Source organism: Mixophyes fleayi, chromosome 1 (genome assembly GCF_038048845.1).
Source record: "Mixophyes fleayi isolate aMixFle1 chromosome 1, aMixFle1.hap1, whole genome shotgun sequence".
Classification (NCBI taxonomy): domain Eukaryota; kingdom Metazoa; phylum Chordata; class Amphibia; order Anura; family Limnodynastidae; genus Mixophyes; species Mixophyes fleayi.
The window spans coordinates 232392555-232409852 of record NC_134402.1 but is presented as its reverse complement, the minus strand read 5'-3'; the positions used below and the strand labels follow the sequence as shown (position 1 = coordinate 232409852).

The window sequence follows — 17298 nt, the reverse complement described above, 5'->3', positions numbered from 1 at the left end:
AACATTTCCCATCTTCCACTCCACCTTTTCACGCCACGTTGAAACTATATCTAAGAGATACAAGAAAGAACAGAACATATTTCTCTTTTACCTATTCGCAAAATTTGTTTTGCGGAATCTGGAGTAGAAGGTAGAGCAATCTCTTATAGGACTATATTTCATTGGTCAGAAATGTTAATCCCCTGTTATAATGTCTCTCCAGGTAGTACCTTCTCCCATTATTAGTATCAATGGACCAGGAGATGAGAAGCTCTTCAGAAGCCAGAGTGCAGAAATGGAGCTCAGTACAGAGCGAGAACGGGTAAAGAAGATGCTGTCAGAAGGGTAACTACATATAAGAATAATAAATTAATTGTTAGAAACATTTATTTTTACTTGTGCCAAGGCTAAGAAACAAGCCTAAATAATAGAACAGTACTATTATGGTTACTACTCTGCAAGTGCTACTAGAGGCACGTAATATTCAATTTGAGGGGGGGCAGCAAACCAAACTGAAAGCCCAAATAGTGCAACAACACATGTGCTACCCTCAAGCATGCTCAGAAGAGTAGAGAGGATGCCCCAATTTTAGCACATGGTTTCTTCCACCAGTAGTTCTGCCACTGAGTATTACCATCTGCATAGGTGCTGCTCAAAATGGTAGTTTATAAACCAAGGCTAGATTTACTAAGCTGCGGATTTGAAAAAATGGGGATGTTGCCTATAGCAACCAATCAAATTCTAGCTGTCATTTTGTAGAAGGTACTAAATAAATGAAAGCTAGAATCTGATTGGTTGCTATAGGCAACATCCCCACTCTTTCCAACCCGCAGCTTAGCAAATCTAGCCCCAAGTCTTGCTGTCAGGCCCAGATTTTGTCCACAAAGTCCCCGGCCAATGGCAACAGGCTGTACCTGCTCTAACTTTTTTTGAATCACATTTTGAGAGTTGGAGTTTTGTGCCTTCTATCATAAGTAATTTATGACTCTTTTGTTACTGAACAAAAATTAATCAGGAGCTAAATTATGTATTGTATGAGAATAAAAATAATATTAATACTAAGATCATACATGCCAACTTTCAAAACTAAAACGGTTTTGCCAAGGTGCAAAGTTACTCCTTTTTGTTGCTTTTACTTTCCTTGATGAATCGGGCCCTTAGAAGTACAAAATTCTGTCTATGAGAATAAAACACTAAGACCTTTTTGATTTCTATTTTGTTACTGGTAGAAAACTTTTTTTCTTTACTATAGATAGGAGAGGGGAGGTTATAGCAATAGATCAATGCTACAATGGCGGAGGTGGAGCAGTATAGCTAAAGCAGGCTAAGATCCTAGCTGGTTGGGATGTGAGTGTATCTGCTGGTTTTCCATACGTTGCTGAAGTGTATATAAGGCCATTTGTGTGTACAAAGCTCGTCAAAAATCTAATTGTTCAGGAACCACTGTCATGTATCAATTGGTAAAAAATACCTAAGATAACACAAACACCAATTCCCAACCCATCCGTAAACATAAGTCATAAGAAAAAAGTCTTCTTCCCTGTAATATCCCTATTTTTTTTATAATGGCCATCCTCTTGTATTTTCTTATTTTATCTCTTTTTGTTATATCAGCTTTATAAATTAATATTTATTGAAGGTGAGTATTTAAACTGCTTTAAAATTCGATGACCACGTTCAGTGTTTATGTTATGTCAGAGGATGTCAGGAGTGATTTCTTGCAGGGTTGACAGTTTATAAAAAAAAAAAAAATGCCCAAACCACAATCAAAAGTCAGGTTTTATTGGTAATTCTTTTAAATAGACTCAGTACCTTTCTTAACACAAATCCACTCTTAGGGGGCGATTCATTAAGCTGCTGGGTGCCGTAGTAGCATCACACGTAATGTTTCTGCGCAAACTGCAGCATTTACGGCAATGATAAAATCATTAAGTTTTGCTTGCACCTCATAAAAGTGTGAGCAAAAATGAGCGATTAATTGAATCACCCCCTTGTTTATTTAGACTGAATTGCATAGAATGTGCTAAGATACACTTGTCCATCAGAAAAAGAACAATAAAATGTGTTTTTATATGTTCACAACAAACCTCCCAACTGTCCTGATATATGCGGGACAGTTCCAATTTGAGGGGTCGTTTCTGCAGTCCCATCAATTGGCACCTTTGTCCTGATTGTTGGAATGATATGCGGTAATGCCGCTCTGCACAGATGATGCTCGCTCCTATCACTTGTGCATGTAGCAATGCATGTGAGTGTTAGGGGTGGGGTGCAAGGGGCAGCCAAGCACTTCAAAAGCGCTACGCACACCCTGGGGAGTGTGACCATGGCGCCAATGAGCCATGGCTTTGCCCTCTTTTGTATGCTACATGTCCCCGTTAATTGACTACCAAAGTTGGCAGATATCATGTAAGTCTTAATAATGCTAACCCAAATATAATTAAATTTCAAAGCTAAAAGTATAGGAATGTCTGACAGAGAAAGAACACTACAAATGTATGTGTTCTTTCGATAGGTTTTCGGACATTATTTTTTTGGGGATTGCAAGACTAGTGCCACAAAATATAGGCTCACTTAATGATGGTAATTGCACAAATATGCTGTAATACTTGTAATCAGTTGTGAAAGGTTGTGTGCTGAATCACTGATTTTGCAGCCGTTATGACCAGCCTTCTACTTTGTTCAAATTTATAATAATATTGTTATAGTAAAAACACAAGACTGCAGTGCAGTGCAATATGGTTTATCTGATTGGTTCCCTCACCTGCTAGACCCGTATCAGCCGCTACTCCTGTAGTCATGCCCATGCTTATATATCTCTCTATGTATTTATGGTTACATTGTATGTGTGAGTAATTGCACAGTACCACCACTCTTATTCTATATGATGGGAAAACTTACAGTCTTTGTAACATTTTGATTACTGCTAGTTTAAAAGTGGCACTGACTATTAATGAGTGGGAGGTGTTGAAATGATTGCATTGCTGAGATTAAATGACACATCATCCATAAAGTACAAGAGAATGGTGCCACTCAGTGGCCAATTACCTTAAGGTATTGTTTGAATATATTCCTCACTGTGCATTTATATGTAAAGCCTTTATCAACCCATCACTGCGCATAAGCATTCTACAAATTATAAACTGTAGAGCTTTACAGTGACACAGATAATATACTATTGCTGAAAATGTGTCAGTGTAACCCAGATTTGAGGCTTAGTTCTCCCCCTCCATCTGCCACAAACCAATTAAAATACCCATTAATTACAGAGCACAAGGAGACACATTTTGGTGCAACCATATCTTTAGAAGCTCTGTACATCCAGTTGAAGATTAACCCCTTCTATAGGAACAGGGTGTAACTGGGCATGGGCAGTACATGTAGTTTCTCCACTTACATAGGTTTTAAGTATGTAATACCCCAAAATCTGATAGACAGGTGGGGGAATTCAGCATGCCTGAACAGTATTCATTTGTAACCCTTTCCTACTGGCTTACAGTGCTGAATCTCTTGATTATGTGTGGAAGATTAATGTGAAGAAACTTCAAGTAAATCACTTGTATTTACAGGCAGGATTAGGAAATCTTAAGGATTTTCTTTCAGTTTCAAATGGTTATAGTTGATCAGTGCCTAGATATATGTGCTGAAAACCCTTCTGCTAAAAAAACAAAGAGAAATGAATTACCAGAAATTACCAGAAATTACAAAGTATTATCTAAAACAACGGCAGTGGGGTTCATTTGTGAAAAAAAAATGTCAGCACTTTCTTCCCCAAAATATTTTTATTATGGTCTACTACATTACAAGATACGTAGAAAAAAAAACATGTACAGAATAAACATATGTACAGAATAAACATAAATCACAATATAGAGAATCTGCAACAGCTTGAATAAGAGAGAATCTAAAGGACATGAAATTGACTATGGTGGTAAAAGATATAGAGGTAATCATCATCATCATCATCACCATTTATTTATATAGCGCCACTAATTCCGCAGCGCTGTACAGAGAACTCATTCACATCAGTCCCTGCCCCATTGGAGCTTACAGTCTAAATTCCCTAATATAGACACACACACACACACACACACACACACACAGACAGACAGCGAGGGAGAGACTAGGGTCAATTTTGATAGCAGCCAATTAACCTACCAGTATGTTTTTGGAGTGTGGGAGGAAACCGGAGCACCCGGAGGAAACCCACGCAAACACAGGGAGAACATACAAACTCCACACAGATTAGGCCATGGTTGGGAATCGAACTCATGACCCCAATAGTTTCTTGTAATAGTCAGAAACCACTCACTCGAGCCCAGAGAGGTTGGCGATCGTTCCATAGAGCAGGAAGGTAAGGTATGTGAGAGGGAGGGAAAGTGACAAAGTTATCACCTCTCTATCCAGGATTAACAAAGTACAGCAGAAGGGGGTTAGCAGATCAAACCTCATTATCTTCTAATAGTTGTAGGGAATATTAGGTACTGTGTTGAAAACTCTTTTGGTTAGCTTGTTTAGTCATCAGTGGCAATGATATAAATTTATCCGAACAGTGGAAACTGCTGGTGTAGAGAGCTTTTTGTTGAATGATTTCTCAAGCCAATCCATATTAAACAGAAGTAAGAGTCTAGCAGTTGCCATCTGTTGGTGGGGTTTTGTGTATCCATTGCTGTAATATAGCTTTGTGTCCCACTGCTCCTAGAAATAACAATAGCTTTTTTTCCACTCTGGGAATGTCAGGTTGGTCGACTAGGTGTCAGGATCACCCTGTCGTGTGCTAGTGAATGTTATGCACAAAGTGTTAATACTATGTCTAGTTAAAGTGTCCCAGAATAAGTGAATGTGTGGGCATTCCTGGCAGCACATTTTTTAGTGCACAAATGTTCCTACTTGGCCACCGTCATTTTGTTCTTTAAGGTTGGGCTGCACAGATGCTTTGCACAAAATTTTACTATCTTGCGGTCCTATATTTCTACATTTGTCAATGGTCCACAATTTATGATTCGCTTAAGCAAGGTAAATAAAATGCAGACTAAAATGGAAGATGAATTAATGTTTGTTACCAACAAACCTGTGTAATGTCAGAATGTCACTAGTTTGCTTATAGTATAGGGATGACCTTTTAGCCATTTAAAACATAAAATATACATGTAGGATTGGCACCTTGTATATTTTTAATTGTCTTGTTTGAGCTTTGTATTATCTGTCAGGTTCTCTCTTTATGTGCTCACTGATTGTTCTGCCCATTTCTGTCTCTACTCCCTACCCTGTGTTGGACAGGATCGGTCCCAAAGGACCATGGTACTCACCCTGGACACACTAGTATTTAGACGTTAGGCGGCTCATGAAGAGTTTGTGACGAGCCCCATATTTTAGCATAAAATACCCACTTTTGCACTGTGCATGTGTCTGTATAAAGGTCTGTATATCCTTGACTTGCTCCTCCTTACACCTGGAAGCGAGCCCCCCCTCTAGGAAAAAACAGACCCATTTTGGCTGCTGTGAGATCTGCAATAGCAGGCCACTTGAAACAGAGCAAACCTTCCCCTGTTTCTATAATTAAAAATCGAATCAGGCATGCTGCATGCATGGAAAAATTACCTATTTCATGATAAAACCAGATCTTTTCACACAAATATGGGCTTCCTTCCATGAGCGACAAATAACTCCTCCAACTACTACCTGACCCTCTAGCTTTCCTGTAATTCATTCTAGAATGCTGGTTCCTCCCTTTTTTTTTACCTCTGCAGAGTCTTCTCCGTGACTAAAAACCATCTATAAAATTGCCTAGTCCCCACTCTTCCCCTTTCCTCTCTTTCACCACATTTTATTTTTCCCCACTATAGATGTTTTACCTCCTGTTTTTGATTGTTTTATTCTAAAAAAGAAAACTATGTTGTACTTGTTGCGTTACAGCTGTCCATTGAAAATAAAAATAATAATGTAATAAAACAAACTTGAACTTTATCTTCACATTAAGCTGTCACAAGTAATTTAAGTAACTGTCTTCCAACTTTACCTCTATTTCCTCCTCCACAGTATAACCTCCTGTATAAATACATTTTGAGGATAGGCGGTTGGGATTTGAGGGTCAAACAGCGTTAACTAATCAACAAATAATAATGTCCGTTTTAATTTCCTTGCTGAAATCTCTCTATACTATACTAACAAAAGTCTGAGACCGTATGAAGCAGTTTTATGAATTGCCATGACAGCCTTCTGAATGTCTGTTGTCCAGGTCAGTGTGTGAAGTGCAGTGGGAAGCTGAGTTCTTCAGTCTTCAGGACAACAACAATAAGTTGGTAGCTGCTTTGCGAGAAGCAAACGCCAATGTGGAGAAGTGGAAGAAGCAGCTGGCTGGATACCAGGAGGAGTCGGAGAGGTTACGACAAAGGGTACGGATGTCAAGCGGTATTCACATTATGTATTTGCTGAATTTTTCACTACGTTCAGATGTTTAGGGTTTTAAAATGATGTAATTAATTTGCACTTAGCTTGCAAGTGGAATCAAAATAAGTAGTGTTATTAAATCATTCAATTTTCTACAGTCGAAAAATGTCTCTTATCCCAAAATGTATTTTTTGGCAAAGTCATGGAGCAATACAACACTGAAACTACTATTAAGAAGTCAAAAATTCAGTATGACAAGTTAGCTACTCGAGTGTCACTTGCAATCCAAGAAATAGTAAAGCAACATTTAAAGAGTAACAGAATATATTATATGCTCATCAAATATACAAGTAGTAATTTTATAACCATGATATCAGTAGCACCTTGTAAATGTGTAACAGGATGTCAAATTATTTACTTTAGAGATGTCTGAAAGGAAGCAAGTCAAACAAACCCAACACCAAATCTTTGACACTTTGAGTAACATCAGTGTGCAGATTGTAGCTGTCAGCCAGAGAAAGGGGGTTTTACGGTCCTAAATCCAGGTCAATGAGTGCCATAGGACAAAGGGATTGAGTGTGCTGGCTCATGGTGTTTGATCAGTAAGGGTCCAATCAGGTATTGGTGTTTTTTTTAATTTTATGTCCCTATTTTGTTTCAAGAACAGCACTTATCCATCAAAACTTTAGGGGAAGGGGTGTACCGGACATCCAAGTGTCACCACAGGGCCACAATCTCAGCTGTTGCCCTCGCTGCAGATCTCAGCCAGCCCTGAATTTTGGCCTGTGTACCGCTGCTCTTGTTACCATCTGCTGCGTCCTTCCATATCCTGTCCACCAAATTCAGTAATATATGGTTAATAAGCCCCTATATAACAAGAATAGTCCTGGGGGTAACCGAGTACTTTTGGAACATTTTGTGTTCCTTGAAAAACGGGCTGCTCTAGACAAAGACCTTGTGAAGTAGGTTCTAGGGGGTTATGATCCTGTCCAGTATTGCCATAACACAAACCTTGTATTCAGGACACTTTGAGATCTTTCAGCTATTTTCTTTCTTAAGAAGAGATTTGACAGCCACCCTAATATTGTTAGACACTGACAGAAAACAGCAGGGAGAGAAGACTAATAACAAATGATCCAGACATCCTCTACAGTTAATTTATTTATATATTTTTTTAAAGTTTTATTTTTGCGAAGTCACATAAACAAAAGATTACAGCTGACATCGTGAAAACACGAGTAGGTAATAACAGGAAAATCACACAAAATCTACGTCCAGCGCAGATCAAAAAATTCTACACTTCAACCGGACTTTTAAATCTAAGGAAAAAGAGTGACCCAAACAGTTTTTGTACAGAAAGAAGAGAAAACGAGAAGAGAGAAAAGAGGGGGACCAGGAAAAGGGAACAGAAGAGAGAAAAGGGAAGGGAGAATAGTGACTAGATCCATTGTGAGGAGTGGGGGAAGCTCTGAAAAAGAAAAGGCATAGAACAAAGATTTTAAATAATACTGAGTTAAGTAAAGGGAGGAGACGCTTGAAAAAAGGATAGCCAGGGGTCCCAAACCCTGGGGAAGGCTATCGAGGAGTAGCGGATAAAACTGGTCATATATTCCATCCACTGGGTCTGCCATACTCTATTAATTATGGATTGAAAAGAAGAAGGGGATTGTTGCCGTCAGTCTGCTGCAATTTGACAAGAAGCTGCCGAGAGAACGTGCCTAATTAATTTATTCTGATAGCGGGACACAAAGGGAACTCCTATGGGAAGAAGAATTCGGCTCCAGAGGAATGTCCACCCGCAGAACTGAGTGAATCAAATTCTTAATTTCCAACCAAAGACTTGACAGTCTTGGGCACGACCACCAAATGTGGAGGAACGTGCCCTCATGGGAGCAACCTCTCCAACACCGATCAGACGAGTCAGGCCGAATTCTATGAAGCGCAAGGGCACATAAAGCACCTTTATAAGTGTTCTCTTTAATTCAAACACATATAGAGCTGGAGGCTGCGTTCTCATAAATCTCAAACGACTCCTCGTCTAATAACTCTTCACCAAGGTCCCGCTCCCAGGCTAATTCACGCGGGCCTCTAAAAATCAAGGTGAAAGAGGCTAGCTCAAAGTAAAGAGTGGAAATGAGACCTTTAGTTGAAGACTGGTGTAAGCAAAGGGCTTCAAAAGTAGAGAGCAGTCGAGCTGAGAGTAGGCTTTTAACAACACTATGAAAATTATGTATTTGCAGAAACTGGTAAAAGTGCTGTGCAGGAATATGAAAACGAGATTGGATATCAGAGAATTGAGGAAAGGTCACGGAGGAGGTTAAATGATTGAGATATCTGATTCCCCGTGAATACCATGGCTGAAATGAGCTAGGGTGCAAACCTGGAAGAAAATCCGGGGAGTTAAATAGCGGAATTACCGGGGAAGGATGTGGCGACAGGCCGTATTTTTGAGACGATGAGTCCCAAATAGATAACGAATGTGAAATAACCGGATGGAGTAGAAAGTGCTTGGGACGACGTGACCTTAGGAGCCATAGGAGAGAGGATAATGAAAGCAGCCCCAGACCTTCCGCCTCGATTTTAGACCAGACTCTAGTTTCTGTCGAACCGCACCATAAGACACATTGAGCGAGCTGGGCAGAGACCTAGTATCTACGGAAATCAGGAATCCCCAGACCCCCTCCCCACGGGGATCTCTGAAGAATGACGAACATGGGGCCGCCTGTCCGACCAGACAAACCTAGCGACGTGGAATTGAAGGAATTTAAAAACATGGGGTGGAATACGAATAGGAAGAGTTTGGAAATAATAAAGCAACATGGGAAGGATATTCATTTTAACAGCATTAATGCAGCCAATCCAAGAGATGTAAAATTGGGACCAAGCTGACAGATCAGACTTTATTTGGCCGAGGAGGCGGAGAAAATTAGCCTGGAAAAGGTGTCGGTAATACTTAGTGATAACGACGCCCAAATATAAAATATTTTGAAGACCCCACTGGAATGGGAAGAAAAGCACCAAAAGTAACGTGTCTGTATCTGAAACATTAAAGTCTAGTACCTCCGTCTTGTCCGGGTTGATCTTATAGCATGAAAAATAGCCAAAGAGGTCTAACTCGGCCAAGAGAGGAGCCACCAACATATTGGGGTGAGTAATGGACAGCAAGACATCGTCCGCATAAAGCGCGATCTTATGGGTAGAAGGACCTACTTGCACACCAGATATCTCATGATTATCTCATAGATTGTAAGCTTGCGAGCAGGGTTCTCTTACCTCTCTGTCTGTATGTATTACCCAGAATTGTTTTATTAATGTCTGTTCCCAATTGTAAAGCGCTACAGAATTTGCTGACGCTATATAAATGTTGATGATGATTATCTCGAATCCTTGCGGCCAGTGGTTCAATAGTAAAAGCAAATATAAGTGGAGAGAGGGGGCAGCCTTGACGTGTGCCATTCAGAATCGGGAAAGGCGTTAAAGTCAAACCATTAGCAGAAACAGTAGCCGTAGGGGAATGATAGAGGGCCAGGATACCTGTCAGAAATCTGACTGTGAACCCCATTGCTCGAAATACCCCCTCTATTAAAGATGAGAGAGATGTAGTTGAATGCTTTTTCAGCGTCTAGCGCGATGAGCAGTGAAGGAAGGTGATCGCTGTGTACCATATGAATCAAGTCAATAATCCTTCTAGTATTGTCAGCGGCATAACGCCCTGGAATAAAACCCACCTGGTCTGCATGGATGAGGGCAGGGAGAAATGGGTTCAACCTAGAGGCCAAAATCTTAGCAAATATTTTCAAATCAACATTAAGTAATGAGATTGGTCTATAGCTGGCACATAGGTATCGGTCTTTCCCCGGTTTAGGAATAACAATTATGTTGGCCCTGGTGGTGGCGGGGTCAAAGTAAGCCCCCTCAAGCACTTCATTAAAGAATTTTGTTAGATGGGGTTTGAGGTCCTCTGCAAACTTTTTATAGTATTGGGGGGTAATGCCATCTGGATCGGGAGCCGAGGTAGACTTCAATGCCTTAATTGTCACCAGAACCTCAGCCAAAGTAATGTCTGCATTCAGCGATAATTGCTGCTCTGAAGTAATTTTAGGAAGGGGTGTGGATGAAAGATATTCAGTCAAGGTGGGAACTTGGGTATTTCTATGGGAGGAATGCACATTAAGGTTATAAAAAGAAGAATAAAACTCCCTGAATTCGTTAACAATAGTTGCCGGGTCATAAGTAATATTGCCAGAAGGAAGTGTATTTTATCGATATGACTCTGGGATACTTTTTTTCAGAGTTTCTCGCTAGAACCGAATCGGCTTTATTGGCTTTTTCAAAGTAATGCTGCTGAAGTTTCTGCATAGTGATGGCGGCTCTACGAGTAAGATGGGTATTTAATTGACTCTTCAATGAGGCAAACTTAGGGAGCACGGCAGGGTCTTGGTGTTGCGCGAAGATAGACGCTAATCTGAGTTCCAAAGAGGATACTTCCTCAGCCGCTCTTTTCCTGGCCATTGCCGACTGACTGATCAACTGGCCCCGTATAGTAGCTTTATGGGCCTCCCATACGATTCCAGGGGACACGTCAGGGGTTGAATTTTCTATAAAGTAATTAGTAATAGATGTCTTTTATATCTAGGCATGTGGATCTATTTAGTAATAGCGAGTCCTCTAAACGCCATCTACTGCGCTGAGGGGGCGCTTTGAGTAGATCTATGAGGCAGGACATAACAGAATGATCAGTCCAGGTGGGTAAGTGCATGCGAAACGAATAGCATATCTATGCGTGTATATAGTTGGTGAGGAGCAGAGAAATGGGTATAATCCCTAGCATCTGTGTTGCATAGCCTCCATGAATCAAATAGACGATGTTGTGTAAGCAACATGGACAAACAGGAATAATCTGGGGAGGCGGAGGCGCCCCAACGGGAGGAGGAGGAAAGAGACGTGTCGAGGACCGGATCAAGGGTTACATTAAAGTCACCGCCAATGATGACATGGCCCTGCGCCAACCGCTCAATGTGTTAAATTTTTTTTGTAAAAAAAGGTTTTTGTCTCTGGTTAGGAGCATAGACTGATATCAAAGTAACAGAGGCAGACCAGAGGGTGTCAATCACCAACAGAAAGCGTCCTTCCGTACCTGAATAGGTCTTGGAGTGAAGAAAGGGGACTTTACTATGAATCAAAATAGCAACGCCCTGTTTTTTACAGTCCGCCGAGGCAAAGAAGGTCTGGGAAAACTGCTTACCCTGAAGTTGTGAATGGACTCCAGTAAGATGAGTTTCTTGTAGAAATACGATGTCTGCTATTTCTCTCCTACAAGCTCCCAAGAGGATTGTGCGTTTTCGAGGGGAGTTGAGGCATTGACTGAGAAGATCTTCAGAGTCATGGCACTCGTGGGGAGCCAACCTCCAATGATAGTACTAGACACCTTCTGCATTTGTCCACTGGACCTCCCTTTTGGAAGAGGTCCTTAAAGTAGGCAAATATGCTTTAATCTCAATATCTCAGTCTCCGGCAATTGTTGCTAATGAGATGCAAAGAAATGGTATATAAGAAATGTTTCTTGCCTACAGAGCTAGTAACAAGATGAATATGTATGTTCGTTTATGGTGGCATGTTCACTTTAAGTCACTTTTATATGTAACATCATATAAGTAAGTTTAAATAACATTTGGTGTATGTTCCCTTTAAAATGTATTTACCTCCATAAGGTGCTAAATAGTTACACACACACACTTACTGACATACTAAGTACAGTTCCCTTTTTTGGGTGTGTGAGGTATGTATGTATGTGCATATGTGTGTGTGTATGTATATGTATGTATATGTGTGTATATGTGTGTGTGTGTGTGTATATATGTGTGTGTATATATATATATATATATATATATATATATATATATGTGTGTGTATATATATATATATATATATATATATATATATATTTTATTTATATTATATATATATTATATTAGACATTTATATTATATATATATATAATATAAATGTCTAGTGGCGTGTGTTAGTCTGTCTGTGTGTGGAAAAAATAAAACCAAGCTGCAGCGCCACCTGCTGGGCGGAGTTATACACTGACCTACTAAATTCTTAGTGTGTGTGGGAAAAAAAAACAGAAAGGGCTGAAATTTGGTATACTAAGATGTTTTTAATTTGTTAATTTAATTTGTTAATTGTTAAAAGTGTTTATAAAGATTTTAAAAATATATATATATATTTCTTGAAGGAGAAGTGACAGTTGGGAGTGGTTGGTGGTTGCCGGGGGTGACAGTGGGGAGTGGTTGGTGGTTGAGGCCTGGGCTATGGCCCAAATGCATGACAAGAACCTTTTTAACACCTTAAGTAGCTTGATTTGACTAGAATGCATGAGTATCATGCACAGGTTACCTTGTGTGTGTGTGTATGTATATATAATATAATATATATATATATATATATATATATATATATATATATATATATATATATATATATATATATATATATACACACAATGTGTATGTGGGTGTTATAAAATATAATCTGTGCTTTTACAAGTGGAAATGCTTTGGTCAGATTGACAGCACATATATAAAGGAGAAAAACATGCATTTGGACTGACTCAGGCAGGAAAAACACTTAACAGTGGGGTGAGGTAGGACACCAATCAAGCTTTCTTTCATGGTTTGTCTTCAATGTCGTAATTTAAAATATAACTGCCACTGTAGGACAAGGCTCAACACGACATCATAAAATGTTATTTTACTGCAAGCAAAGCTCATAAAAAAAAAAACCATATAGAGAAATTGTTCTTATGTTGATAACCTGGCAGTGGCTTAAATCTTTAAAATATAAATTAACAGCTTATTACAAACGGTATTTCATTTGTGGAAGAAATAAGTGGTATTTAAAAAGGTATTAAAATGTAACAATTTTTTATTTACATGATATATTAGAGAGTAAACTGCAAGTTTGGTGAATAGATAATGACATGTCCTGTCCCAACAGAGTCCTTTCAGTATATAAAGTGCCATGTTATCAGTTTTAGGGGTCTTTTTAAAAAGTAGTGAATAGCCACAATGCAGGCATAAATGCAAGCAAAAGGCTCTATCACCACTTCTTGTTATTTATCAAGGGGTAACCCAATTATCAGGGCTTACCGCTGTTAGCATCATCATCATTTATTTATATAGTGCCACTGATTCCGCAGCGCTGTACAGAGAACTCATTCACATCAGTCCCTGCCCCATTGGAGCTTACAGTCTAAATTCCCTAACATACACACACAACACACAACACACACACACACGCACACACACCAATTTAGATAGCAGCCAATTAACCTACCAGTATGTTTTTGGAGTGTGGGAGGAAACCGGAGCACCCGGAGGAAACCCACGCAAACACGGGGAGAACATACAAACTCCACACTGATAAGGCCATGGTCGGGAATTGAACTCATGACCCCAGTGTTGTGAGGCAGAAGTACTAACCACTTAGCCACCGTGCTGCCCTTAGCGCTCTATTGGGACAACAGCATTTGTGAACTTATTAAGCATCTCAGCATGAGGTTACTGGTTATTTTCAATGGGAAGCTTCGCTGGATCCCTCGCCGGTAAAGCACCATGTGTATGCATATAGTCTATTCTCCATTGAAGAGGGAAAATACTTAGTGTAGGAGAAGGATCAGTGCCGGGGCTCCCAGAGCAGCCCCGGTATAGTAAATTGCAGTGGTGCTTCTATATGTACCGCTGCGGTTTGCAGCAATATGTATTGAGGGCTACCTCGCTGGGGTCATAAATAGACTTGCCTAGTTCACATCGGATACTCCACATCTTTAGAAAGGGAGGGATGAAAAGAATAGGTGGGCATAGCTTCATGGCATTTGATTTATCTTCAAGTGCATGTGACAAGGCTTATGATAACGCTAATTTCATCTCGGCATCCTTGCCCACTCCGTGTCCACTGAGGCGGGCATGGGATTGTAGTTGCTAGTTACGTATTCACAGCATGTCCTCTCCCACCTTTCATTCTGGTAATGGTCCTAATGGGAGAGTTGCCTACTCTGTTGGGAGTTTGCGAGGTATTTGCAATATTAAACACAGCTACTCTAAAAGAAAGAGGCAGCTGCCAGCAAACAAAAGCGTTTTATGAAAGTTTGATGCATCAATGAATGCAATTGTAAAGGAGTAAATTGAAAACTACAAACTTTTGTATATTCTGCTATAAGATTTGTTTTATTTTTTTGTGACTAGGTACACAGTCGTCTTAATAATTGTTTTCCACTTTTATTTTAAAGTGAGTGCACATATAAAAATTAACGCATAAGACCCCATTATCATTTCGCCAGACAGTCTTTGGTGTATACATGACCCAGCGAGCAGGTTCATGTGGGCACAGTGGAACTGAAACCCCTGGCTACCTGTTACACTTGTTAAAATAAATAATATATTACAAAATATATATATATATATATATATATATATATATATATATATATATATATATAAAAATAAAAAAATTTTGCAATCATTCCTACATGAAAAAAACCACTTTATTTAAATAAAAAAATACACATTTTTTTCAATCAATATATCTTGAGATGGCGATAATGATAGGAGGACTGTGGCACATGTACCACTGCTATATTTGTTAAATAGGCATCCCCTTTCTTTGCATGGCCAAGTTTTCACTGCAGGCACCCAGCGAAGTTCTTCGCCATCGGGGGCTAGCGCCGATGATAGCACAGCAGTATCGCTTGATAGGGAAAATCCCTATCTCCGTTGAAAACAGTTTTTAACTACACAATAAAGACTTGTGTGAGAGGATTGTATGACTCTCAAAAAAAGCCACATGACCATATTGCGATTTACAAAATGAAAAGCTTCCTGTATGCTGAATGCAAGATTACAGTCCATATAGAGAAAGCTGCAGCATGCAATTCCCTGTTTCCTGACTCACTATCTTGCAGGTTGCAGAGTTGGAAACTCAGTCCACCACAGTGACTGCCACAGACCAGGAGAATGAACTCACTGAGAGATTGCAGGATCTGGAGGTGCTGCTGAAAAGCAAAGAAGAGGTGACTGGGCTCTCAGGGGTGGTAACATCAAATGAGATGTTTATGGCGTTGGGTAAAATAAATATATATATATATATATATTATATTTTTTTTGTGTGCTTTTCTTCTGTATTTTTTGGAGGGGTGTGGCAGCTTATTTTAGCATGCAGGTGTGTATAAAAGCATTTGGTCAGCATATTTTTTCCATCGCCTAAATTTTCGAATCAACAACATTTTTAAGTGGTATGAGATTTCCACCGCTCTACTAAAAACGTCACACTACATGCCTGCATGTTACACAACTGGGGCTTCAAAATAAGCAGTGAAAGGATATTTGTTGGCCTTATTTAAACAAACTTTACAAAGAGGTGTTCTTATTTACATTACTTATTCTACTACCTCAGATTTTATTGAACTTTATTTATAAGAAAATTAAAAAAAAATTAAGAGCAAAAATAAAGAAAATATTGTTGTTATTATTAATTTATAAAGTGCTGATATATTACATAGCGCTGTACAAAAATGACAATATATAGTACTGAAACAATGTTTGCTTATACCAGGGTCTGTGCTATTATAAACTCATACAAATCATTAAACGAAAGAATTGGTGGCTCTAGAAAAAGTACTTCACATTTACAAGAGGGTTAATGCTTTTGCTGAATGTCCTTGTTGAATATTTAAATATTGTTCTGTTGTATTGCCTAGGAGATACTCCAATTGAAAGGACAGAGACCAGAGCTTACAGAGCTGGAGAGCGAGAGGGACGACCTACTGCAGAAACTTCAGGTAACAACACATTTAAAGTCTGAACAACTATTATGGTTTAGGAATTCTTGGACTACATGTTGCCCTAGGACAATTTGCACCAGTGACCGGTTGATTCTAACGCTGCTCACTCCAAAGTTGCTTACACCTAGGCTAAGGCGAAAATTACAGTAGATACTCACTCCCCAATGAAACCTGCATGTTTGTAAAAAGGGATCTACTGATTGGAATAACCGGAGCAAAAACAGATAAAAGTATGGTTAATAAGAAATTATATCACATAATGTTTGATGGATCAACTAAGGTTTTGCAATGATGGGAACCAAGCCCAGTATGTTGAGACTCAAACTCACAAGCCACTGTGAGAATATAAGTTGATGCCTTTGGGCTCTAATTGTCTCAGAGACCCCTGCACCCCCTACACTGTGTAGTTACTAAAGTAAGGGGCAAATAGGATGAGACAGCACCCTCTTATTTCCTATTTGTAAATCCATAATATTACAATGACTTTAGATGGAAACGGCCTATATCATGTTAGGCCTTAAAATAACTCAACAAGTCACATGTTCCCACTGTGTGACACATGGTTATTATTCAGTGCTAAAAGTGCTACCTCCTGCTGAATGCCAGCCAAGGAGAGTTCAGTAGGTAGTGCAACCGTTTGTACTGTGATACCAATTACATTGCTAAATATAACTCAGTGCAGCGCCTGTCAGTGAGGAGCAACAGGCAGTGCCAGTGGATGATGGGGCCTCGGGTGTTGAATATCAGAATCTACCTGAATATATGGGAGTAATATGATGATAGATTTGATATGGGGATGTATGGAATGTGTTCAGCAAATGGTCTGTATATGCTGGACAGTTGGGTCTGATGTATGTGGTTCCCACTTTTAGCTATATTGTGCATAACCAACATTAACATTATTGCCATAATTTTTTTTTACCATGCACACATGCTTAACATTCTCTTGTACACTGAAATAAGTATATATTTTATCAGAATGACACTGTCTAGTATATGTGTATATATATATATATATATATATATATATATATATATATATATATATATATATATATATATATATATCTGTTCTGCAAGGACCTGTA

General features: G+C 39.2%; 1 protein-coding gene across 2 annotated transcripts in view; it reads left to right on the top strand.

Annotated features, from left to right (window-relative positions):
• Positions 1–17298, top strand: part of HOMER3 (homer scaffold protein 3) — an 88334-nt gene that overhangs the window by 59549 nt on the left and 11487 nt on the right. For both annotated transcript variants that reach the window (XM_075207500.1, XM_075207492.1), the window contains 4 exons: positions 203–324; positions 6215–6371; positions 15332–15439; positions 16127–16207. In XM_075207500.1, coding sequence (XP_075063601.1) covers positions 203–324; positions 6215–6371; positions 15332–15439; positions 16127–16207 — 468 coding nt within the window. The remainder of the gene's footprint in view (positions 1–202; positions 325–6214; positions 6372–15331; positions 15440–16126; positions 16208–17298) is intronic.